Below are 27,201 nucleotides of genomic sequence, written 5' to 3' on the forward strand. Positions count from 1 at the left end.
ACAAATGGTAACCACGGTAAACAATGCAAAACAATTGTCGCACAGCGCTAGCGCACATAATTCATATTTGGCTTAACTACGCAAATCGACTGTCATTTTTTTAAAGCCCCTTATTGCTCTAAACTACAGATCTAATAATCCCTATGCAACTCGGCTATATAATGTCATGGTTAATGCCTTCTTGCTTGCTGCCAAGGTGTCGCGGAAGTCGTCGTTTCCCTGACATTGGGGCTTGCAGACGACCACGAGAAAACGACATGGAAAATTTATGGTTTAAAATGTTCTGCTGTGTCTCAGTGCAACACCCGGGTATTCGTTTATTTCGCCAAGGAACTATCGATTATCTCAAAAAGAGAATAGTTGACAAAAGTCGTTTGAACGTCCCTTTAAGCGGCAGCGCCGGGCTTCCGCGAGTGCGCGAGGATAATTTCGAAGGTGAGGGCGATGCCACCGGACGCGGTGGTCGTGGATCCCTCGCGAAGCGCTCGCCTCCAGTCCTCCCAGAAGGCACCGCGCCTCTGTGCCGGCACCTTGGCGTCCAGCTTGAAGAAAGGCACGTAGGTCTCTGCACGCATCGCAAGAGAAAGCGCGCGAGGCTCATATTATTGGGCCAGTCGTCTAGTTGTGATGTATATAGAAGGACCGTTGCTTGCAGATCCCGCACACAGCAATTCCGGCCAAAGCATCCTCGGGTGAGCACGTTATACTTACACGCAGACTCTCTCTTCTCCTTCTTGCATTGCATCCTTCATCTCTTTCCTCACAGCGCGGCTCAAGTATCAATCGAGAGTGAGGCCTTTACATGCGCCTTTCCTTTCTTAGCCTATATTGCGTCATTACTTGCACGTTTTTTTTTCATTTAGTTAAAAAAAACTTTTCGGCTTCCACAGTCGTTCCTTATTCTGTCACGTACGCCAGGACACGATATAGTCTCAATTCAAAAACGATGTCGCTTTTCCCCGTCAAAGGACCCCCTTCCAGCCAATGTCGTCGGCCGATTTCCTGGCCCTGCTAGCGAGACCATGCAGGGAGCGGCAGATGAAAGGGGAAAATCCCCCCCCCCCCCCCCCCTCTGCATTGTAGCGCAGCTCCCTTCGTTGTAACACTAGCTGACTCATGAGAACCGGCCAACGCCATTTGCTGGAAGGCGGTTCTTTGTCAGGGAAAATCCGCTTCGATCTTGAGTTGTATCAGGTTACAGAATTCTCTACCGCTCCAGCAACTCTTTCTCTCCTTTCAACCTCTTCTTAATTCCTTCGTTGTTCGGGTTTACACCCCTAGGGAGGCAGTGCAGTTTGTGTGTGTTTACTTTCGACACAAACCATTATATTATTATGGAGCGCCGCGGCTTGTGGCAAAGACAGTGGCGTGAAACAGCACTGGGGCGGCGACTGTGTGCACTGCTACAGGACAAAAGCTACCACATCAGCACGGGTTCAAAGTCCACTCTTGTCCCGTCCACTTTCACTCTACTCCACACCTCACGCCGTTCTGCTCACTAAAGAGCTTCGAACGCCTTCCGAATGGGCCAGTCTTCGCTTCTGCACGAATCTAAGTTCACTTACTGAGGCAGGCGTCCACGCTTGGGAACGTCCAGATGCTGGAGTAAGTGCGGCAGGCCACCATGTCCAGTCCCGCCGCAGCCACAGCGCTTCGCTCGCGGGCGACCAACTCTTTTTCGGGAACAGGCTCATCCATGCGGTAGCGTTCAGCGAACATCTCGGCCAGGTTCTGCGCAAAAGTAGGAGACGTGGCAGTCCCCTTTATCAATGCGAAAGCATTGTATGCCCCATTATCACAAAAGCCGGCGTCCGTCGCCGTCCTCGGCACGGAATTCTTCAGTGACGTTACCATGCTGCCGCATGACGTCAGCAGTAGACCATAAGACAGTGACGTCTACAGCGAAGAAGAAAAAATAAATTATTTCCCAATGTGCGGGGAATTGAAACAGACCTTCAGATTTCGAGGCGAGTACGCAACCCATAGGCCACAAAACTATTGTTGACATGCTATTTATCAGCACAGAAATTAAATAGTTTATGTAAATAGGCCACAAAACCTCTCACAATGAGAGAATGCTTTCGCATTCAAAGCACGTAAGCGGACTTCAGTGCTTCCCGTAATTTTTGTTTCCACGCTATAGAATACGGACGCGTCAACAGCAAGGAAGCAAGAGGGCACAGGCGGAGCGCAGTTCTCAAATGTGTTCCGGAAATGAAACGCGGTATAGGTATGCATCCAGTATACAGTCACTGCCCTTTATTTGCGAAGTCTCTGGCGAGTTTTTATGTTCTTGTCACGTGCTGAACGCGGAGTATGCGTATGCTGAACGGACATGTTGGCACAGCTGGGACGATCTGACGAGACCCTCCTCATCTTCGAATCGGCTTTAAAATCGCGATGAAAAGATGTTTGCTTCTAGTATGCAGGCAATGAACCTAACCTAAACTCAGCTTCCTTCAAATATGATGGGCAATGCTCAAGCACTTCTGGCTGCAACGATAACAAAGAACAGGATAGCCCTATGCAGCATTTTGAAAATAAAAAAAGAGATCAAGCGAGTGGTTAACGACCGCGTAATTGTTTTTATTTCAATAAACCATACCAAACTGATTTAAAAGTTTTTCAGTGCCCCATTCGGTACAGTCGCAAGTAAAAAAGATAAGCAGTAGTGACCTGCCACCACAGCAGAAGATAGCGCTGCGGGTACGAACCTGCCGATAACAAATGTGCAGGTGTATTCGAAAAGCACGGCACTGCGCCAGCCGCGCGGTGAGATTTTCGTCCCACCAGTGACATCACCATGCTAATATTTTTTACTCGCTACTGTACCATAGAGAATATACAAATTATCTACCCCGAGAGGCGTAGTTCGTACTTTTCGGCCCTTTTTAACTCCCGATCTATTTGCATTTAAACGACCGCAGCCGCACGAAAACTTTCTATTAGGGAGCTGTGGAGCATCAAAAGAATTCCCTAGCTGCAAAATATGTGAAAAAATAGCGTCATTCCTCGCATTCTTGTCACTCAGTAACGTAAGCGTGGGAAACCACAGAGGTACGAGCAAGATTTTGGTCACTTACGTGCGCTCAGACAATTATTAGTATGTTGTGTTAGGTTTAGTGGCGCATAAGCACCTAAGGTTACCATGCGCGAAGACATCTTAATGTATAGTTAAGTTATTACAGGCCTGTTTTCTCGGGGCAGCTGCATGGCTCAAGTTTGGTGGGACGCCCTGTATGTTCTCCACCCTTTGCAGTAATCGCTTGCGTACCTCCTGAAATTTCTTTCCCAGAAAGAAGAGTCAGAGCGATCTCTCACCGGCATGTACCGCCTCCACTCCTCGTCCTGGTACAGCCTGTGCCAGACGTCCGTGATGCCGGTCCTGGTGAAGTAGACGACCAGACATTCTCCGCCGTCCCCCAGAAGCCGATGTATGTTGCGGTACGCCCTGTCCAGGTCCCACACGTAGTGGAACGTCAGGAAAGAGTAGGCGCGTTCGAACGGGCCGTACTTGTCCACGATGGCCTGGGGATTGCCGTGATCGATGTCCAGGAGCTCGAAGGACACGTCCTGCGTCCCGTAGCGGGTTCGTGCGTACTCTATCATATCCCGGGAAATATCAGTTCCAACGAAGCGTCTGTACGGACGCAGTCGCGGAAGCAGATGCTCCATGAGGAAGTTGCCGGGTCCGCAGCCGATATCGAGATATTGGTGTTGATCGCTTGCGGGTTGTCTGAAGCGGGTGCTTTCCAAGGCTTTGAGGTTTTCCTTGTAGGAAAGCACCTTCAGCCAGGTGAAGGATTCTGGGTCGAGGTCAGACTTTTTCTGCTCCGTATGGTCGGTTCCCTGAGAGTCTTGCATGGCGCCTAAATAATTGGCGGACGTGGATGCCAGCTTTTGTTGCACGACACGCGGAAAGCACAGACGCGTGAGAAACACGTCGCTCGTGCGTTTCTGAGGGACAAGGCAAGTCCGCTGCGCTCCTGAAACAAACGAAAAAGCCTGTTACGAATACACCTATGTCACCTCAGCTCACGAAACTGAACAGATGCAAACGAAATCGTCTGTCGGATTCTAGGAAGAGTAAGCAAGGCTGGCGTAGTTCACGTTGCACCGCTTGTTAGAAAATACGACCAGGCTTTGTTAATTAAACCTATACAGAAGTTCTGCGTGGGCACGTGCTGAATAAAGTAAGGGCCTATCAGAAACGCGAAGCATTTGTTGTAACGAGGTAGGGAGGCTTGACTGACATATGCCACGCGCTTGCCCCAGTTGTATCGGATCTGGCAACCAGGGTCCTCAAGATTGGCAACCATGCTGTGCAAGCCGGCCAGTCGGGATGCTGATATAAGAGCGCAAGCGCCCAATAAACGCCACTGTTACTCTGCACCTCGAGCCCAGCGGTTGTCTGCGTCGCATGCTATCTTGAATGACACATCGTGTCAGAAGTTTCTTATTACGCCCATTCCCGCTTCGACTGAGCCAGCGCAACTGAAGGACTACCGCCCCCTGGTCCCTTACTGCTCTCCGAAGCGCCGGCGGAAAACTGGAAGAAATTCAGGAAGAAATTCGCAGAACTTCATCTGCGAAAGAGCGCACGAGTGCACAGAAGGCTGCAGTCTTTCTCTGTCTGGCAGGTCAGGAAGCTATTAATGTGTTTAACATGTTTAAACTGTCATCCGGAGAGCGTGAGAACTACGACGCTATCGCAAAGACCTTTGAAGAGTATTGCACGCCAAAGAGTAACGAGACCTACGAGCGCTACATTTGTTAGAACTCGACAACAACGAGATGATGAGCCGTTCGAACAGTTCTTACGCGATGTTCAGGTGAAAGCTCAGAGCTGTAACTTCGGAGACCTGAAAGAATCAATGGTTCGAGGCCAGCTGGTGTGTATAACGCCAGACAAGAAGCTCCGGACGCGGCTTCTTCGGGAGAAGGATTTCACCCTGGATGGGGCCATAGAATACTGCAAAGCCACAGAGCTAACTGCGTGCCAAAATCAAACGTGGGAGAAGGACGAACTGGAGCTAAATGCCGTACGAAAAAAGCAAACAGCAGCAAGGCGCCACAACGAAATAAATTCGCAAGTGCCCCTACTGCAACCGAAGTCACGAGCAGCGGAAATGCCCAGCGTGGGGCAAAGCGTGCGACATATGTCGGAAAAGAAACAACTCTGTGCTGTGTTGCAGAACGAAAAGCATTCAAGAAGTTGGCTGTGAAGCGCAGACTGAAGCGTAATCCGACGACGAATTCCAAATTTTGGCCGTGAGCATCAGCGATGTATCGAGAAACCAAGACAGGATAATCACGACAACGCTGTCTAATCGCGCCATGCGCATCGAAGTTGACACGCGTGGGCACAAGCCAACCTGCTTCTTCATGCCCTTTTTCTAAAAGTGAGCGAGGGAAGGCGCCTTACACCGTCGTCCTCGCTCTTGACCAGCTACGGCGGCGTTGTGATAAAGCACTTTGGAACTGTGACGCTGTCACTTCGCATCGGCAATACCGAAGAACCGACCGATTTCTTTGTGCCCAAGAAAGGAAAGCGAGCGCTACTGGGCCTTGAGGCTTGCGAACGCTGCGTTCTAGTTTCAAGAATCCAAACTATTTAAAAGCCTGCTGATTTGATGACGTTTTCAGTGATTCGCCGCAGCTTTTCGAAGGTCTAGTTTGCGTAAAGGAACCTACAGCCTCGAGCTGAATGAAGGAGGAAGCCCAGTGTCGCTGCCCTCGCGCCGAATTCCACGTGCGCTTCGTGAGCCACTCCGTGAAGAACTAGCCCGCATGGAACGTGAAGGAATCATCCAAAAGATGCAAGAGGCTGCTGAGTGGGTGAGTCGCCTTGTCACTGACCGAAAAAAAGATGGCTGCTTGTGCATTTGCATGGACCCTAAGCACGTAAACCGATGCGTGAAGAGAGATCGCTACCAGCTCCCATCCAGAGACGAAATCGAGTCTGAGCTTGTAAATGCGAAGGTATTCAGCAAGCTAATTGCAGACTTCATCAAATTCCCTTGGATGAACCAACTTAAAAAATCTGCAACTTTGCCACGCCGTTTGGAAAGTATCGCTTTTTAGGGCTGCCATTCGGGATATGCACCACGAGCGAAGTGTCCCAGAAAGCGATGCCCAACATTTTTGACGGCCTACAAGGTACTCGCGTCTATACATCGACAACACACTCGTGTGGGGCGCCGCGCAGCAGAAACATCATAAATGACTGCGAGCAGTACTGCTGGCGGCAAAATAAGCAGGACTAGCGCTTAACCGTGAGAAGTGTAGTTTCGGCACGCATGAAGTAAAGTTTTTAGGCGACGTCATTTCGAAAGACGGAATAAAGCCAGATGAAAGCTTAATTGTGTAGTCGATTTGCCGCCTCCAACCTCAAAACAAGGTGTTCAGAAACTGCTGGGCGCAGTAAACCTCTTCGGAAGGTTCATTCCAAACCTGTCTGAGAACACTAATCTGCGAGCCCTGTTAAAACGCGATTGCATGTTCGATTGGTCAGCTGGCCACGACGCGGAGTGGAAAAACCTGTGCGAAACATTGTCGACAGCTTCAGTGCTTGCCATATTTGACCCGTGAAAGCAATCCAAGGTAACATCGCACGCATCCAGCTTTGCGCTAGGGGCGACACTTTTGCAGTCTCATGGCGAGCACTGGCGACCGGTTGCTTATACTTGGCGTGTTCTAGCTGACGCGGAGACAAGATATGCGCAGATTGAGAAAGAGGCCCTGGCGGTCACGTTCGCATGTGAACGGTTTCGCGATTTCATCACTGGCGTCGGCGTAATTGTGGAAACTTACCATCGACCACTGATAGCCATTGCTCAGAAGAACCGGTCAGACATGCCTCCTTGCCTGCAGCGTTTCTTTCTGCCTCTCACACCGTTCAACATTTCCCTGCAGCACGTCCCAGGGAGATACCTTGCTTTGGCCGATGCTCTTTTAAGAATACGATGCGACAGCGATGAGGCACTTGAAAGCAGACTACAAGATGTGGCCATCCATGCAACGGCTGTCCTCTCCACTCTCGTCAGTGACACACAACAGCCAAGCGGATATCAAAATAAACGAGTGAAGACGACGAGCTAAGGCAAGTCATTGAAGCCCTACAATATGGACAGAGCGTAATAGGTCAGCTAGCTCCCTTCGAAGGTGAGCTATCATGTGTGTAAGGCATGCTTTTGCGTGGTTCTAGAGTTGTTATTCCGAAGTCCCTGCGAAAAGAAATCTTGCAGCCCCTACACGAGGGTCACTTGGGCGTCAGAAAATGCAAAGCAATGGCCAGAGTATTGATGTATTGGCCTAGTATGGCGACAGAAATAACTGAGAAAGCTTCGAGGTGCCCAACCTGCTGCCGTTTCGCTTACAAGCAGCGAAATGAACCGCTAATGCAAATGAATTGTCCCGCATTACCGTGGGCTAGGGTAGGGGTGAACTTGTTCGGCATACCCGAAAGAACTACCTTGCAGCCTACGATGCCTATTCCAATTACCCTGACGTAGAGTCGCTTCCTCAAACTACCAGCCACTGTGTAAAAGAAAAGCTGGCCATGATATTTGCCTTTCACGGCATTCCGCTTGAAGTTTGCACGGATGGCGGACCACAGTTTTCACCGCAGGCATTTCGTGCATTTGCAAGACAGTGTGACTTTGCCCGTGTTGTTTCTAGTCCCGGTTTTCCACGTTACATGCGAATGAAGACTTTTGGGTCGGGCTTCTAAATTACAACACAGCACCACTCGAGGCCGGAAAACCCCCGTGCGAGCTACTCATGGGCAGAAGGTTAAGAGGAAGGCTGCCCGACTTCGCAGATTATAAGGCACGAGAGGTCAAAAAGCCCACCCTCAGAGGCGTCCACTAGAAGCGCTCGGCAAGCATGACACCGTTAGGCTGCTCGACAAGAGAGGGTGGACCACGAAGGCCCTCGTCGAAAAAGCCGTCGCCCCTCGCTCATACATGGTCCGTACAGAAGACGGGAGTCAGCTTCGTCGCAACCGTCAACATCTGCTCCGACGAGGTGCGTTTCCGGAGTCAACGCAAAGGATCATGGCGAATTCATCTGTTACCACTACTTCCGGTTCCAACAATCTTCCCCTCTTCGTCTGCTTCATTGCAGTCGATGTGTTTATAGCGCTTGTTTTTCTGGTGTATTTGTGCTGCAACATCGCTGTTTATACCATGGATGAACGCAGGACCAACGCGACGTCGACTCTATACTCTGCTTCGTGGCATGTTGTCACACGAAATACGAGCTGAAGTGTAGCGAAAATAACAATGGGACGAGGCTTTCAATGACCACGCACGGAATGACCACGCAATTGAGACGCACGGTGAGCGTAGTTGCATGTATGGGCCGTCTACAAGTCCACTGGCACCCTTCACATGTGGGGAAAATACATGCCTTAGTTGTACAAGTTTCTTCACAACACATTGCGGAAAAAAGGAAAACGAATGTATAATGAGATGTGTTAAAATCGTTGAAATGCACGTGAAACTGGCTGCAGCACATACCATGACCAACATTGTTGGACAAACATTTTGAATATTGCAAAAATTGTAAGGTACTGTTATGGAAATATTGAAGGTAATGGTCCATTCTTGCGATATGTAGCAAAATTTTTATTTTAGTTCCCATCGCTCTCCTGGATCGGTAAAGACTGCCATAGAAAACCAATAGGGAGCGCTTTTGACGATAACAAGAACGTTAATAGCAAAAAAAAATGCAAGCCTGGTGGCTGAAGATCTGCGGGTACATTCACTTTTATACTGAAATACTGCAGCATATGAAATAAAAAATTGCGCTTATAAAACCTTTCCAGTTTAAAAATGCTTTTGTCTAGAATTGCTGGGTACGCACGTGTGTACAGCAGCCAGCCTACGTCAGCATATTAACCACGAACTCTCATGCTTACCTTTCGGCGTTGTATATTTCTGCGCCCCCGTCTTGCACATATGCAGCACGCGCAAGTCTCGCGATGTTGCAGCACAAGCAAATGAGTGGATAAACGATGCCAGCGTGTTGAGTGACCTCTATGAAACAGGCAAGCAGTGGAAGGAAATTGAAACCAGAAACACAGTCGTCCACACAGCTGTCTCTAGAGCACTTCAACGGGGTACATAGCAGACGATTTCCCATGATTCTTAGCGTTTCTCCGGAGGCGCACCTCGCCCATTGAATGCTTAACTGGTTATCCTGGCCAATTTATGGACATGCCAATATAGTATACTGACATCACAATGGTTAAGGGAATAAATAATCACAGGTTAGCTATAGCATTGCCGAGTATGTTTGTGCCATTTGCGGCCGATTTTGAGACTGCAGATGGCGATCAGCTACATTCTAAAGGTGTTTATCTTTTCCTGAGGACATTCATTTTGTGTAAGTACTTATTGAATTCGTCGTAAAGGTTTCATAAACGGCAAAAAAGGCGAGCTTGTTATTTTAACCGTTTTGTTTATTTTAATTTTGGTGCGTCTTTTATCACAATGGAGGATATTTTGTTTGAATACAATGATGACACCGCATAATCTTAAAGTTAACCTTCAAAACCAAAGTGTGGGTTGCGCAAGGATTAAAAGTAATTTTTCTACACGTTTTTAGCAGTAAATACCGTTTATTTCAAGATAATTAGGTTGAAAACATGCCACAATAGCCATGGACATTTTGAAATTTCGCGAGCAACTGTGCAGGACCTATTTTTTGAACAATTTCTAAAACCATCTATACTTTTCTGACAATGAGTTGAAGCAGCAGGCGGTGCGAAACTTTAAGCATTGCAAATTGTGTTTTCTACTAGGATTGATATATGTGATGTGCTGGCCCTGACTGTCCGCTGCGGTTCTACGACTTTGCAAGGGATCTTACAAAAGCGATATTGCATTACAGCGAGACGAGCGGCCGGAGCACACCCGACTTTCATCCATGCACAGACCATTATGTACCCCCCCCCCCCCCCCCCCCATAAAAAAGAGCGCTTACGCTGTAGCGAAGTGCAGCACAGTGAAAATGAGGGGGAGAAGATATATGGCCACGGAGCACTGGCCGTCTTATTCATTTCATCCGAAAGAAACGGGAACATATTCAGAGTAAAAAAAAAAAAAGCAGTGACCAGTTATAATAGAGAATGAATTTAACGGTGCTGTGTGAGAAAAAGCCACGGGAGTCTCGCAGAATGTCCTTTGGCGGTGTGACACCCTACCATAAAAAAATAAAAGAAAAACTTCTGGACTGTCACGAGACAGCATTGCAAGGATAAAATTGGACTGAGAAACCTAGGAATTAAGGCTTATTAATGAGCCGTGACTTTGACAAAACCACTGATTTAAATGTATTCTTTAAATCAATATCTTTTCCCAAGCGGCTTGCCCTCGACCACATTTATTGATAACATTTTATCACACTGCAGGTCGAGTTTTCTCTGAACGGTACAGTTGGATTTCTTGACAACATAGATTTATGGAAAGCCATAAATCCGTATTGTATTTTACGAAGGATGTTAAAGCAGCTTCCCCTTGCAGTGGCAATATGCAGCGTCAGCAGCCACGCTGCGCTACCTGATACATCATTAAAAATTTGGAGGGACACTTAAGCTCCGCCCTAAGGGTATGACGCGATGGGGTAAGGGGTTAGTTTCCATGTATGCAGAAGGCAATTCTCTACTTTACATTCATAGATCCCTTGGAGTCCTCATACTCCTTGCGCGGTGTTATGCAGCTGTTAATGGAACCACCACTACCCATCAATGGCAGGTGCTCCCAGCGGTGTGCCTTGCGCGACCCTGGTTGCTCTTCCCGAGCGCCCAATCATTAATTTAACTGTCACGGTGGGCAGGTTGTGATTACGCTGCAATGTCACGTAACCTACGATGCCCACCTGCCTCCTAGGCTGCCCTCTGGGGCCAGAGCCATGTCAGTGATTTGGCGCTCACAACGCCGACACCGTATTTTCTGGTGAACGGGGCCTTTAATGATATTGCGTTAATATTCGTTTCATCTACGCACCATCTTGCAGCGGGATACATTAAGCCTCACACTGGTGCTACTGACGAGAGTGTGCTGCCTTGCGGAAGGCGAAGAAGCTCTCAGTGAAGGCCTATAGTTATGTACTGTTGCGCGAAGATATATGCACCGTTCTGTCACCGTTCAAACCCTCCGTGTGCGGATTTCGCAGGTGCGATAGAAACGACACGACGCAGGTGTCGCTTGTCTTGTATGCAAGACATCCGGCTGCTGTCGGCGTGCGCGGAGCAGCAGGTGCGACACTTTTGAGGCGGCACTAATCGCGGATAGAAAGGCGGCAGGGAAACCCTGGACACGAGTCAGAAGAACAAACTCGGATAACGAGAAAATTTGCAGCTCTTTTCCAATTCTCTCGTTCTCGCCGATTCCAGCATATCGAGATGTCGCCAGGTGTGCATTCACGCACGTAGTACGTGTATACGCTGAAATTGCAGCCAGTGGACTTGATACTTTAGCATATACTCTGTAGCATCTGGCTGCCTAGACAAGCACCGACACAAAGTAGCAATAACGGTCTGCAGTGCATATTTCAGCCTCGCTGATTTCTTTTGTGGAACCTCTGGTGGGAAATGATTTTGATTGGCGGAGATCGTGAACATATGCTTTGAAGGAAACATTTTTCCGCATCGATTGCTTGACAAGCAAGGTAGCTCCATAACGGACACATTTTTTTTTCGAAAATGGCACCAAAATGGTGCTTTATCACCCGTGCTGCCATCTGTCGGCAGGCTAAAGTATGGTTTGGTCGAGCCCTACTCGCCTTGTACCGACCATAGTGTGTCGGAAACGACCCGACAAGCTGGACTCGTCACGAATCAGAAATGACAGTCGGTTTATGACGAACCTGGCTCGTCCAAGTCGCGGGGAGTCTAAAGGGAAGCCATAACTACTGCTTGTTCAGTGCCATTCGTGCTATTTACCGGTACCCGCTGCGGAAATAGATCCAAGTCTACGTAAAATTCTGCACACAATCCGGTAACTACTGATTGCAAGTGTTGCACACGTTTAACCACGGAGGAGACTGATTTTTTCGTTTAAAAAGGGCTTGTACAGTCAAGTGGTCGCTGCTGAATAATGCTGCCATCAATGCTGCTCCACAATTTGCGTCAGTGAAAATCACTGCTCTCTGGCGGTACTAACCTAGAATCTGCAATGCATGATACGATTAGTATGATGCCGACGATGAAAACGTTTATTGAGGAAGAACTGGGAAGGGGGGGGGGATTAGGGGAAGATGATGGGGTCCTGAGTCCGGGATTCCGTTGGCATAGGCCGCATTAGCACGAACATTTAAACCACCGTGAAAAGATAATGAATAGACGCTGTCTTGCCGCTTTTATGTTTCTTCATCGTCCTCGTTTTTTTTTTTCACGTTGGTTTAAATTTTCATGATGAGTGACTGACTGCCTCACATTGACATTTTAATTAATTTGATCATTGATTCTTCTTGAGCTTAGAACATAAAAGAAATGTGTGCGGGGTTACCTCGCCTTAACCACGCAGTCCGAAAACTGCTGAAGACAGAAAATGTGGTTACTTTTATGCTTTCCGTCCTTGTTGTGTGCTTTACGCGGTTAACCTGTTGCCATGGCTCTGTGCAAAAAAGTAGCCCTGAGATCAATACTGCACTAAATGCGCTGAACTGACCGAAGAGAAGCTAAGCAAGAGACGCCTGACCAAGCCGTGCGCCGTTCGTCGGTATCATCGCTCGGGCGATACCGGAGATTGCCGCATGGAGGCGGCACCGTACTTGAAAGTTGCGACTCCTATTTTTTCTGTGCCTGCTCGAAGGCTGATGAAGCGCCGTGTGATCGCAACGGTCTTTTGCCGGGTTTCTCCGTGGGACGGCGCTGCCAGCCCTGGGTGGCAGAAAGAGCGTTGTTGAAAGAAGTCGACTCGCAGCGGCGGAAAAGGACAATGAAACTAACCAGTAAGTATGCAGGACACAAAAACGGTGAAATGAAGAGCTTTAAACGACAGGTAAAAAACGCAGAAGGTAAATTCTGGGTTAATTCAATGGAAAAGAAGCGGAGCGTAGAACTATATCGAAATCGAAAAAGAAAGCAGATCAGGAAGGAATCGTTCTATGATAACTTGAGGCAGTGCCCAGCTCTTTGAAGCTAGGTCAGGGTGTCTTAGTACGCGAAGCTACAAAAAGAAATTTAACCAAGAAGATGACACATGTGCAGTATGTGGTAAATCCATATGAAGAACTGAACATCTCATACTCGAATGTGATGGTATCCATCCGGATGTCGGTGCAGGCACTGTCACTCTCCCTGAGGTCCTATGGTTTAGAGATAACAATGCTCGTGGAAATGAATCTGCGGTCGAAGTTAGCCAAAAGCGATTGGAAATTTGATGGCGCAAAAGTAGAGAGGGGACAATGTTAGAAGTGTAGGACTAAAAATGCATTTAACGAAAATGGGGAATTTAAAGACAGATTTTTAACACCGTTAAAAAGAGTTCGAGGGCTAGACGGCAGAGGCATGCCAGAACCAAAAAGCGGTGTCAGTGCCTTAGCGCAGTAGTGCAAACGGCGCCTTACAACGGCCCTCGCCACCGTTGAGCGAGCATAACAAAAACACGGGAGGCCACGGTTGCGAATATCGTTCCGTACTGGCGTGCCCCAAACCACCAGGCCTTCCTATTCCCCACCATTTTCTCCTGATGGGAAACTTCTGTACAGCTCAGACCTGCAATACCGGCAACTGCTGATCAAGCGGGCATGCGAAATCGCAGAGGCTGATCGGCCTTCTGGACTGAGGACGCCGCTAGAAGAGGAATCAACCATCTGTACCGATTCCCAGATACCAATGCGGTATCATTAGAAGTTTTCTTCTCGAGAAAACCGACGTCCTTCCTCCGTGTGACGAAAATGCAGACGGCTTACCTTCTGCGGTGGGCAGGCATTGCCACTCGTCCGCCGTAGCAGATATGGCAACGAAATACTTTCAGATAAATTCAGTGAAGTTACCGCTTACCCACTGTGGTAACGCAATCAATTTGACTCATTGGTCCGGAGGCAGACGGCCTCCCAAAGAACTATCTGTGCAAAAATGTGCTTTATCGGAGCTAGGGAAGAGAAACTTGGGTCTCACAAGCCCCACCATTGGCTGTGATTGAAACAGCCACCTGCCGGGACACTGGCACATCGCTTAACAGCTGCACCACTATGCCAGTAGTGGTATAAGGACTACCCATGATATATGAAACTATGAAAGTGAAGGAATACTTGCGCGGGAGGGATCTCTAATGCTATCGCATTGTGCATTAAGCTGACATCATGCACTGTACACGGGCCTCTAGCACTTCGCCTCCACCGAAAGGCGGAGCGCCGCGGCCGTGATCGAACCCGCGTCTCTCAGGTCAGCAGCCGGGCACCGTAACCACTGAGCCACCGCGGCGGCCTACGTGTCTACTATTGTATCAGCCTCAAGTAAAACGCGAACACGATTACTGCGACGTAAATATGTATGTATGTATGTATGTATGTATGTATGTATGTATGTATGTATGTATGTGTGTGTGTGTGTGTGTGTGTGTGTGTGTGTGTGTGTGTGTGTGTGTGTGTGTGTGTGTGTGTGTGTGTGTGTGTGTGTGTGTGTGTGTGTGTGTGTGTATGTGTGTGTGTGTGTATGTATGTATGTATGTATGTATGTATGCATGTATGTATGTATGTATGTATGTATGTATGTATGTATGTATGTATGTATGTATGTATGTATGTATGTGTGTGTGTGTGTGTGTGTGTGTGTGTGTGTGTGTGTGTGTGTGTGTGTGTGTGTGTGTGTGTGTGTGTGTGTGTGTGTGTGTGTGTGTGTGTGTGTGTGTGTGTGTGTGTGTGTGTGTGTGTGTGTGTGTGTGTGTGTGTGTGTGTGTGTGTATGTAAACAAATGAAATGAGGGGCTCGTTTGACAAACATATTAAGGAAACTAACAGACACCGAAAACCCAGGTGCATAGGGGAATTTTTGCTATTTTTTAATTTCTAGTGCCAATCAATTGCCTTTAAGGAAAATTATTTATAAACCAGCAGAAGAAACAACCATGCCGCCGGTGGGATCCGAACCCACGACCTCCGAATATCGCGTCCGGTGCTCTTACTAACTGAGCTACGGCGGCGGCTGTCCAATCTGCTGCTTTCGTGGGTATTTATGTTTTTGCGTGTAAGCGAACCTTGAGAGTGTTCACCAGCGCCACCCTCGTCCAAAGCGGTGGACGTCCTGTAATACCGCAAGTGTGACGTAGAACGTCATCTAATGGCGAGGGCAGAAACTGTGCGAGAGCCCTCTTATGCTACCTATGGCATCAAGACTGCCAGAACCGAGACCCCCGTTAAGCTATTAGCAGACAAACAAATGAAATGAGGGGCTTGTTTGACAAGCCGCATAGAAATGATAATCAAGAGCTCTCTCAGCTAAAGTATTTTCATATTTTATTTCATTTTGCCTTTCCCCGCTCGCGTTTCGTTTGGTGCTCGCAGTAAGCTTACAACACACACGGGGTCTTAACTGTTTTCCGGGTGCGATACCGCGATGAGTTCTGGCAGCGCGAGCGCAATAGCGTCGCCGCCAGAGGCGGACGCGAAGAGTCCGCTCGCATGTGGAGGCAGTGAGCATGCAGGGATTGCAAAAGAGGGAAATGCCGTGGGCTACGCAGTGAGCGAGCCTACTCTGCTGATCGCAGTCGAATTACGCACATTGCACGCTTACACGGTTTAGTATGGCGTTACATCGTAAAGCATTTCATTCCGTTTCCCTTTCTCAGAAGCCCAAAAAGTAACGACGCCTTTTGACGGCAGCTACTGATGAGGGGCCGATGTGTGTGACGCCAGCCTGCATGTTCATGTAGAGTTTCTCACCTAAGTCCTTACGCAATTAAAATCAATATGCTTTATGAGTTAAACCCGCCGCGGTGGCTCAGTGGTTAGGGCGCTCGACTATTGAGCCGGAGTTCCCGGGTTCGAACCCGACCGCGGCGGCTGCGTTTTTATGGAGGAAAAACGCTAAGGCGCCCGTGTGCTGTGCGATGTCAGTGCACGTTAAAGATCCCCAGGTGGTCGAAATTATTCCGGAGCCCTCCACTACGGCACCTATTTCTTCCTTTCTTCTTTCACTCCCTCCCTTATACCTTCCGATACGGCGCGGTTCAGGTGTCCAACGATATATGAGACAGATACTGCGCCATTTCCTTTCCCCAAAAACCAATTATTATTATTATTTTTGAGTTAATTAGAAGGGCACTTTTTTCGGCACTTTTTTCAGCGGTGTAGTGCATCAGAATGCAGGCAATACGTGCTAACTAGCAGGACGGCTCACTAATATTGAATAGTTAACTTCTTTACTACGGTTGGGCTCCTTAATTACTGACAGGCATGTGACACACCGTAATCATTATCCATATCCGTCTTTAGAATTTCGAAAAAGCGGTCTCCCTCGGCGCTGTGGACCAACCAATTTTGGCTACATCGCGCCAAATTACGCGCGCTTTCAAGAAGCTTGCAGGCAAAGCAACCGCTGCACTGCACGTAACTTGTCGAAAAAGCCAACCTTTGCTGGGCCACAGCGCCGAGGTTAACCGTGTTTTCGAAATAGTAAAAGCGGATATGAATATTAATTACGGTGGACTACACGCCTCTCAGTAACTAAGGAACGTAATAATAATAGTTAAAAAGTTAACTGTTCAATATGAGTTAAGCAGACCGCTAGTTAGCGAGTCTTAGCAGTGTTCTGTGTCTACACGACTGACAATGCTACGAAAAAAAGCGGTCTTCTAACTCAAAAAGCCTATTTTTATAAATTGTCTAAAGTCTTAGGTGAAACATCCTATATAGATACATCCGGCATCAGTCTACCGCGACCGCCCGATTCTTCTGTCTTTCGAGATGTGCACTCACCTTAGAGGCCCGAGTGCGTCGTATAGGACTCCGTGCCAGCAGCTCGTTCACTTAGCAACGCCACCTCTTCTTGGCGCGGCGTTCGTATATGAGACAACGCCGAAATGCTCGCTGCCTAAGGACTTTCCTGGAAAAGAGGAAATGTCGTTGGAATTAGGCACGCTTACGAGGAAGCTGGTGTGATTTGGGTGATCGTTTCATATTGACCCGAATTCGATATCTCCTTCAGTTGCCCTTGGTGTATAAAAATGGCCGGGCTACTTTGACGTGGAAACCAACGTCTGGTTGGTATCGAAAGCTGCCGTGTGGAAGTGGCCTTTTGTTTTGTTCGGTTGCCCGGCAAAGCACGACTGTAGCACTCGCTTAGAAAGTACCGCTGAGAACATCTCGGCAACTTTCTAGTGCTACGCCGGGTCGCATAGCTGGTGCAACCCACGCGGTAGGAGGAAACATGTGGCATGCCTATCCAACGTGAAACTGCTGGGAAAACCGACCTTGTGGATTCGCCTTCCATTTCCGTCGTAAAAGAAGCGCGAAAGAGGCATAGACAAAGGCGCAGAAGGGGACACTGCAGGACGGGGGCTATATTTCTGAGGAAGTCACCGTACGAAATATAAATGAACCGAGTGACCCACAATTAGGCTAGTGGAAACTGAAACAGGTACAGGTGGCGGGAATGTAAAGCAAAAAAAAAAGTTATGAAAAGAAAAAAGAAAAATCTAGGTTGCCAACGCTGCGTCACAAAATGCTGGAGGTAGATGAATTTTTTAAAAAATCTTAAAAGCAAACAAATAACACGCCTAAAACTTACAACATGGCGAGATCTAAAACCAGGAAAAGTAAAAAGTTGGAAAAAAGACTGGAGCAGACACTTAAGCTCCTCCTTGACGGTATGACACGATAGCGACATTGGGTTAATACCCATATTTGCAGTATTGATCATTCTCTATAGTTTTACATTCATAGATTGCGCAGTGCTAGCATGTTGATCTTCCCGAGTAACAACTCGCGACAATTGTTTAATATAACTGCCGCCTACCACTGTGGGTAGTTCGCTCACAACCCGTTGAGTAGGTCCTGGTAATGTCACAAGGTCACGTGACCTAGGTGAACCACCTAAGTTGCTTCTGTTGGAATCTTTCGCTGAACGGGACACTTAACGCTGTCGCGTTAAATGTCAGGAGCGTACGAGTCTCCCACACATAAACCACACACAAAAAAATCCGATAATAAAATAATCTATGGATTTATGAAATGAAATACGATGCGCATAGAAGGCAAAAAAGAGCACGGCAAAATAATTGCTCATTTTTAATTCTAAAAGCAGTACCTTAAAGCCGTTAAAAGGCGAAAAACACTAGAAGAATCACAAAACCAGTCAACATAAAAGAGCCATGCAAATCTAACAGGCACACGCAAATATTACGTGAAAATTTTTCATTCGCAGTGTTTCTGTTTTGTCTGCAGGAGTGCCTTCAGCGCGGAAATTTTCGAGGTTAGATTTAAATTAAAGTATCGTTGCTATTATTTTTCATCTTTGAGTTGTCAAAGACACAGGCACATGACACGCAGCATGAGAGGGCTTTGAATCTATTTCGGCCACCTTGAAGGCCCAAGTGTTTTGTCTTCCGTCACCACGAAAATAGAGCCGTTGCCGGCGCGGCTAGAAATTAAACCCTCAAGAAGCTTTGTTCAACCTTCCCATAATACGTTTTGAACATCTTTAGGATTCCAATAAGTTTTTTTTATCCCTCTTGAATCTCACTTCTTTTTGCCCTTTGTCGGTTCCTGCATTCCTTTCCACAAACGCATGTGCATCGTGAAATTGGAGTCTCTGTTCCCCGAGAATATTACCAGTTATGTCCGAACCAATACCTATACAGAATAACCGGCACACATGGTAAGGCATACGTAGCGCGGGCGAAGACACAGGGAAAAGATGTAAAAAGAGGTGCGGTCGCCAACCTTCAATTGTGAGAGAACTTCGATGTTCGCCAAGTTCGATGCATCGTTGACTCCCGCTCCAATGTGGTGAGGCTTCCCGATGCGTATGCCGCGCTTAATGGCTCCTAGCAGACCGCTATCGTGCAGACGCGTGAAGCGAAGTCAGCGGTATGTCGCCCTATCGTCTCAGTGTGCCATTATCAATTTGAGCATCCAACGAACGCCGCCGTGAGGTGTGGGACGCGGAGAGACGGAGGGAGAGGCCGACTGGAGGGGTTATTGACCGAGACAACGGGAAGACTCGGAGGTTAGGGTTGTTGCAAGCCACAGGCGGAAGCCTGAGACTTCTGTGCGCGTATGCGCGCGGCGACAGAAGACCGCTAGGGCACAGAGGTGCGCCACAAATCGTCGAACTCAGTTCGTTATCGATAGTGTGCGCAGTTTAACGACCGGAAGGTATGAGTTATGGCGTGACATGTGGGGTGTAACTTCAGGAAGCGACGCATGGACTATGAGGAACGCCGCGGTAAAGGGCTACGGATTTACCCCGACTACTTCCTGTGGTTTTTTAACGGGCCTTTGTGTATTTCACCTACATCGAAATGACGCCGGCACTGCTGGGAATCGATCTCACGACCTTGGGCTCAGCAGTCGAACGTCAAAGCCACAGAGCCCTTGCAGCGACTGATTCATTATACAAATAGCTACAGTTGGGTGATTGCCCTCTTATCGTTAGATGCTCTGCTTTGAAGAGCTGTGGTCCATGCTCGTTGACTCAGAAGAGATAAAATGTGGTCGGGCCCGTTTACACTGAACAGGCTTAGGGCAAACTGTCTGTAATAAAGGTGGTGCAGCGTATAGGTATACGGTGTCGTTAAAAGCGATGTATATCAGCGTCTTTAACCCTGCATCAATGCTCCAAAACGGTTGCCCAACTCAGCAGTTGGTAGGAAGTAATAGATCAAGGAGATCAGAGAAGTGCACTGGCAATGAATAATAGACAACGAAACTATAATTGTGTTCGTAAACTGTGCACGTTTCAGATGTACATATATACGGGAAAAATACATGCACGAATAAATATTTTCGTTCATATTTTACTACAGGAATACGAGCGTCACATGACATGATTTCAAAAGTAATACGCATTTTTAAAACTGAAAACCAAACCTCCTCTGAAAATCACCGTCCGATATCTCTCACCTGCATTTTCGGCGAAATACTAGAACACATACTGCATCTCATGCTTACAGCCCCGTACTTCGAAGGTAGGAGCTGGCTGTGTTGGTATCCCCAACCTCTTTGTTGCCCTGGGCAGGGCTGCGATAGATGATGTGGCGACTTTCTTAAGGAATGCGTAACTTTTAAGTCCGCATTTCGAGGTGTTGCTGCTTAACTATCGCCACGGACGGCTTTCGGCCGTGCAAGCAGTGGCCGTGCAAGCAGTTGCAGCGATCTGGCTCGAGCAAATACAAAGTGGATATAAACTTTGTTCAGCATTTTTTTCCCTCTGAATACCGATGTCATACAGGATGATTACGAAAGTAATACGCATTAAAACCGGCAACAAAAGCCCACATGAAAAGTACCGCCTGACATCTCTCGTCTGCGTTTGCTGAAAATGGCTAAAAGGCATAGGGCAAAGTGGGGCGAAATGTGACGGGAAGCAAAACAAGATGGATGGGTGGAAGATAGGAGCGTCTCATTTGAAATGGGGTGGTGGCAGTTGCCACCATGGTTGGCTTCTTTTTCATTCATTTTTCTTTATATTTTTTAACGGTGTTTTAAAATCAGTCTATGTATATTTTCGCCATTTTATTTAAACACATTTTTAATGCAGTTGCCACCATGGTTGGCTTCTTTTTCATTCATTTTTCTTTATATTTTTTAGCGGTGTTTTAAATCAGTCTATGTATATTTTCGCCATTTTATTTAAACACATTTTTAATGCTACACTTCTAACAGTATGTCACCCTTCTGTTTTTGAGCCACAAATCTTCCAATCGCTTTTTACCAACTTCCTCCGCAGGTTCATTCACATGACCATTCTTATTTCCAAACCCTAGGGCCCCAGGGAAATTGACCGCGCCTGCATCAACATCCGGATGGATGTTAAGATGTTCAATTACTTCTGCATATTTACCACACGCTGCGCATGTTCTTCTTGGTTATATTTCATTTTGTAGCTGCCATTTTTTAGACACCCTCATCTAGTTTCAAAGCTCCAGACGACATTTTGGTACGTAGAGTCTCCTAACCTTTATATGAACTATCATATTAACTTGATGTATATGTGCTCTGACCCGCCACGTGTCTGCTACAATCCATTGCAAGGTTGACTACGTCGGCTCTAAGAAGAGGCACTGTTCGAAAAGGGACGAAATTCTGCACACCTGATTTTTCAAAACTGTGCAGCTCAGCTCAGTCAACCTGGCGTCCTAAATTAACGCAAGTGTTTTGTTGTTACAATTTTTTGTTGGTCTCGTTCCATGCAGACTTTCAGAATTTTTTCTCCTCTAGTGAATAAGATTGAATTATTTTAGCAGCAGGCTACAAGTGGACCAAAACGCTACGTTGTGATGCTCTGGTGGGACTAAAGTAAATGTAATGGCTTGATAACTCGCTGTAGAGCTGTACTCTAGGATATTCCGAAAGTACAAAAGGAATACAGTCAATGCCGACTGGCGCGCAGAAAACATGATGAAAGCTGTGGAGAGACGCGGGCAGCGCCGGTGCCATTAAGCGTTTCGGTGTTCCCAAAGGCACGAAGCACAGAACGGCCAGGAAAACGAGAGATTATGAAAAGCAGATACTGTATAGAAAGACTTCCGAACCTCAGTGTCACCCTCTGCCCGACGGGGGTGAGAGGCTATTTGTACGACACATTCTGACAATGCAGCAAGCTGCGTTCGGTCTGACCTCCAATCGCATTGAAAACTACTTGTTCACGCGCTTCGGATCGCACCAAATAGCAAGTCCATTCCACACAGTTGAGCGAATGAGCAACAACTGTGACGCTAAAAAAAAAATTGTGATGAACGCAGGAAATTGAAAAATATCAAGTAGGCAGTGTACACGCCGCGCCCGACGGTCGAACTGCGTTGACTGCAGTACGCCATGGAAGGAAACAGTGCCGGGTTCGGCCTTAATATACAGTGCCTGTCACTCGAACAGGCTCACAAGGTTGTCTAGATGCCCATGGAGCCGATATTGTGAGTATTCATTGTAGTGATGAGTAATGGTGCGTTTGAAAGAGCGTCTCATTTTCCCCCGTGCACCGCCTCATTTTATCCCAAGCGGTGGTGCAAAATGCTAAATTTCGAAGTTTTAATTTCATTAAATTTTACGGTGTTCCTATTCGCTATACTTTTCGTATACAGTGAGCGTAATGTCAAGACGGTAGAGAATAATGCGACAGCATTTGTGTTTTATATTGTCACGTAGTGGTGACGGCAGTCGAAGGAGCGATGAAGACGGACGAAAGGGTCTTCTAAAAGAACTGTTTATTGGGCTGACTTGCACCCAAAATGGACTGAATCACTCGGCGGCGGCGAAGCGACAAGCGTGCTCGGCAGTCGTCGAACAGAATGCCCGCCGCTGTCGGCCGTGCTCAATTTAAAGCTGATAGCGAACATTCGAGATAAAGGGCGCAAAGTTACTAGAACATTCCGGAACAACGTAGAATCAGCTTTGCCTGGCTGCGATCAATCGAGATAAATCTAGTCGCGTCTTGCGTCGCAAACAAAGCGATAAGGTGGTGTCGCGGCAGATTTGAAAAACGAACAAACACTGCAAATATTGGCGGCAATATAGACTAATTAAAAACAATGGCGATGATTTGCAAATTTCTGTCGCGTTTTGCCTCATTGTATCCTAATTGAATCTCATGTTTAGAACCATTTTGAGCCCAATAACTTTTTCTACGGCAATAGACACGTATTTAGAAATAGCTGTTCTAGCGAAAAACAGGTATTCTAATTAAGAACTGATTTGCATTTTATTATGAACGGTAACCTAGATATTCTTTTCTAATCAAATCAAATCCTTTATTCAGCATTTTTTCCACAATCAACCAGGAAAAAATACTGGCACAAGAACAAACAGCTGCTATCCTAGTAGCTTGACGGCGTTTCTGCCTCTGTCTTGGCATGGGTAGCAGACAACAGGCATTTATATACAAAACAGAATAAAACTTAACACCAAAATCATACAAGCGCTCAAACACAACATCGCATAAGTAATTTTCAGGTCACATGAGCGAGATTAATAACAACAATAAAACAGAAAACATAAAAAGTATTAAGGACAGTTGCCGGGCCAGTTGGTACATGATCTCACCGAAAAACAGCGCGCTTACACGGGACACGAGAAAGGAGACACGCACGCACACAGAGCTGACTTACAACTGCAGGTTTTATTGCATTGCTCACAATAAATACTAGAAAGGAAAAAACAAAAACAGTGGAAGGCGAGGAAGAATTCCTTCTGTCGCATCATGTCGTCATAGTTATTCAAGATATTGAATCTCTTTTCTTGTCAATGCCATCATCATAGATAGGAAAGCCGCGTCATGCGTTAGCACACCATCGATGGCATTGATAAATAGTATCGGTCCCAATACGCTCCCCTGTGTTACCCTTGAGTAATATTTAGTACAGTAGAACGCCATTCATTAGTTACAACACACTGCTTGCGATGATTAAGATATGATTTAAGAAGTGCACCAGGAGTGCCGCGGAAATTGTACTGCTGTAATTTGGTAGACAGGATTGTATGGTCGATTCGATCGAACGCTTTTGAGAAATCGATAAAAATACCCAAAGTAAGTATATTGTCCTCAAAACCCTGAAGTAATAGTTCTTTCTGCGTAAAGAGGGCCAACTCTGTAGATCGCCCTTTACGAAATCCAAATTGCTGCTCCGAGAGAATCATATGCTTGTCACAGAAATACATTATTCACTAGCATATAACCTTTTCTAATCCTTTAGAGAAAATGGGTAGCACAGAGATTGGCCGATAGTTTTATAAATTGTTTTTGTCACCGGATTTATGTATAATACTTACCCTGGCACACTGCATGCTTTCTGAGAAAGTACCTGCTTGCAAGCAAGCATTAAAGATAAAACAATGTTGGGGTACTAAAAGGTCGAGGATATATTATACTGATTTGATTTCTAAATCATCAATGTCTCTGGTCTCGTTATTCTTTAGAGATATGAAAATAGAATATATTTCTTCATTAGTGCATGGCTCGAAAAATGCAGCTGTAGAAGTTTGTGGGCCTAAAAGTGTTTTATCACCATTCCTGTCAACCGCGTGCGAACATGAGGAGAGAGTTGCAAAGTTTTCATTAAACTTTTCTGCCAGTTCTTCGCCCTCCAGTAGTTCATCATTCACTGTTAAACGGAATTCACCATTGATGCGAGTGCCTACGTTCAAGAGTTTGCCGAGTTCGCGCCATAAGACATCACTTTTTGTACAGGAAAAAAGATTTACAAAGCAAGTGTTTTTAATTTTACGTAAAAAGTTTGTTACAAAATTCCTGTATTTCTTGAAAGCTGCAAGGTCATCCAGGTTCTTTGTTTTTATGAACTTATCGTACAATTTTTCTTTCCTCTTTATCATTCCAAGACATTAATCTGTCGTCCACGGCTTACGCAGTTTTTTACACTTCTTTACCACTTTAAGTTTAAGACAGGAATAGTAACATGTTTTGAAAAGTGCCATGAATGTTTCATAGGCTTTTTCAGCGCATGTGCATTCAAACACTGGGTCCCAACATATGAAAGTTCGTTTCGGAATAGTTCTAGAGTCTCCGGATTTATTTCTCGCAGAGTATATGTCTCCGAACAGAGTTTTCTCCTCTTAAGAAAGTCGACTTCTTTGCAGAACATGTAGATAGGGAAATGATCGCTTAAGCTTGTTACAATTCTCCCCGACATTACACAGTCATGAATGTTATTTGTCACAAGCAAATCTAAAAGGCTTTCGGAGTGATGACTGATTCGTGTAGGTACAGATATAACATTATGACAAAAATATGAATAAAAAAGTATCTGAAATTCACGTGCTGACACTGCGTTTTCTAATAAGCTTATGTTGCAGTCACCGCCTAGAATCAAATGCATCTTGTTCACAGTTGCAAAATTGAGCAACTTTTCTAAATAGCCGAAAAAATTGTGCATTTCCATGAGGGGGGCGGTAAAGGACTACAAATAGTATTGCTTTTACACTGTAGCGTTAGAGCTTCATAGTCGTCATTAACTTCTGAAAATGCTGGTTGCAAGGAACATTAAAATTTTTCCGATACTAACTGCAGCGCACCACCGCCACCCCTTTAACTTCAATGTTCCCTTTAATGAATCCCTTTAATTTCAGTGTTGTTCCTCCTAGAGTACTGCTCCTGTGCAGTGATTCGCAGCGAGTTTTCAGCTACAATTTTTTTTTCAGTTGTCGAAGCTCATCTGTCATTTCATTATTAATTGCTTGAGAGCAGCGTTTTCTTTCTTCAAGTTAGCACACTCTTTTCGGAAGTCCTCAACATCTTGGTTCATGTGTTCTAGATTGGCTCACGGATTTCTTTGCGCATCTCGCGTTTGAAGTCAGCCAGTTCAGTTCCCATGGCGAAGGTCACTGCGCTTGCAAGGCTCAGTACACAAAAACGTTTGACAACAGTTGACGGCAAAGGCCACGGAGAAAACTACCGACAGGAAACAGCCAAAACTCAAAAGTTCCAACCTGTGAACAAGTCGAAAAATGAGCGTCCGCTCTGTCCGTCGCCTCCGCTGCCAAGTCAAAGGCTTCGACCGCGACAAAGGCTTCGACTTCGGGACAGCTTTCAACCGTGCAGTACATTACCGTATGATTTCGAAAATGTCTGCACTGCGAACATACTCTTTAACTGTCACCTTTTCGAGCACTTTTGCGTGCACTCCCAGACACACTTAGAGCGTGTGGGGGTAGCGGTCTCGGTCACAAAGGAGATGCCCTCGACTCAGCGTGGCAAGCTCAGCCGGAGACCAGCTACCAAGTGACAAGGGGGTGGTCGTTTGGTGCCCAGCTTTCGCCGGTGTCAAGCCAGAGAATGGGTCGGAGCCAAAGGTTCACAAACAAAACAAAGTTTATACAGCAACGAGACGATACAGAGGACTTCACAATCACTCGTACGAGCACACACAAAGTGATTCACAAATGCAATGCGACTCGTGCAAAGTAACAATCGAGAGGTTACAATTCAACAGAATCTTTGCACCTAAAGTGCACTAACACAGAGAGAGACAAACAAACAAAACAGAATTTGTTCACCGGACACTGCGACAGGCCGACGACCCGCGGAACACGACGGAACCGTCCCGCACACTGGCGCACGCTGCCTCCCTGGTCCGTGGCTGGGCGAGTGGTGTCCTCCCGGGAGTCGAGCGGGCGCGCTTCTCGGAAGCTTAAGCGGCGGCTCGGGCTGACAGCGGTCAATGCCCCTCATTTAGAGGCGCAGCCTGCGTCTATTTGTTCTTCGCGCCAAGGCAGGCGCGCACATACACGCAGTATCAACTTAGCGCAGTCAAGGCTACGCCCTCTCCGTCGACAATGAGTAGATATCACTCGGACGTTCTTGAACAATCGACGGCGCGCGCGGTCATGTTCCCTTTGGCGCCGCGCCGTCGAGCAAAGTGGAAAGGGCAGCAGCACACACAAGGTTGTGTGATCTCCGGGGTTCTTTCTCCGCTCTTTGTTTTATTTACGGGCGCGATTGTTTCCGCGCTGCGCCGTTTTTTTCCCCGAATATGCGCCGAATATTGTGACATTAACCTTAGCATGCTTCGTAGCTTCTTTTCGCATCGCCAGTAATTCTTATTTGTAAATAATCCATCCTCGCATCTTTCGTCTGTTGCCTCCAGAGTGTTGCAGGGCAGCTTGTGCTATGTACTTTATATTTTTATTTATATAAATGATTTTTCTAATAACATATCTTTCTGCATGCGGATTTTCGCGGACGATTTCATTGTCTATCGCCCTATTAAATCACTATTGACTACCTGGGACTGCAAGTAGACCTTAGATTTAACGAATTTATTAACGAGTGGTGCAACACATGGTTGTTGTTCTGCAACGTGTCGAAGTGCAAAGTAATCTAATTCAGCCACAGATATAATAAATCTATCTACACATACCGTATTCTGGATGACAAAGTCTCGGGTATCTCTCTACAAATACCTCGGTGTTAAACTCTCTTCGGAGCTTTCATCTCTTCCATATTACGTCCATATGCGCCGTCACCTCGAAGTGACTGAGATATCTACGCAGTAGTCCCCGAAATAGTCCTGCTGATATT

At 46.7% G+C, this 27,201-nt stretch overlaps 1 protein-coding gene across 2 annotated transcripts; it reads right to left on the reverse strand.

Annotated features, from left to right (window-relative positions):
* LOC144097248 (juvenile hormone acid O-methyltransferase-like) lies at window positions 1–26,399 on the reverse strand. Of its 2 annotated transcripts, none has more exons than XM_077629990.1 (5): window positions 26,178–26,399; window positions 16,929–17,055; window positions 3,322–3,986; window positions 1,566–1,731; window positions 1–565 (listed from the first exon to the last, which is right to left on the reverse strand). In XM_077629990.1, the coding sequence occupies exons 3-5, from the start codon at window positions 3,862–3,864 to the stop codon at window positions 387–389; spliced, it is 888 nt and encodes a 295-aa protein (XP_077486116.1). In that variant the 5' UTR covers window positions 3,865–3,986; window positions 16,929–17,055; window positions 26,178–26,399; the 3' UTR covers window positions 1–386. The 2 variants fall into 2 exon arrangements, with proteins under 2 accessions (XP_077486116.1, XP_077486117.1); XM_077629991.1 differs by lacking the exon at window positions 26,178–26,399 and adding an exon at window positions 18,894–19,045.
* Between the last annotated feature and the right edge of the window lie 802 nt (window positions 26,400–27,201).

The sequence above is a fragment of the Amblyomma americanum genome, chromosome 7 (assembly GCF_052857255.1).
Source record: "Amblyomma americanum isolate KBUSLIRL-KWMA chromosome 7, ASM5285725v1, whole genome shotgun sequence".
In the NCBI taxonomy this organism is placed as follows: domain Eukaryota; kingdom Metazoa; phylum Arthropoda; class Arachnida; order Ixodida; family Ixodidae; genus Amblyomma; species Amblyomma americanum.

Coding starts and splice junctions, on each gene's coding strand:
- LOC144097248 (XM_077629990.1), bottom strand. CDS start 3,864: ATGCAAGACTCTCAGGGAACCGACCATACGGAGCAGAAAAAGTCTGAC. Junction 1,732..3,321: donor AGTGGAGGCGGTACATGCCG/GTGAGAGATCGC, acceptor ACTTTTGCGCAG/AACCTGGCCGAGATGTTCGC. Junction 566..1,565: donor AAGCGTGGACGCCTGCCTCA/GTAAGTGAACTT, acceptor CGATGCGTGCAG/AGACCTACGTGCCTTTCTTC.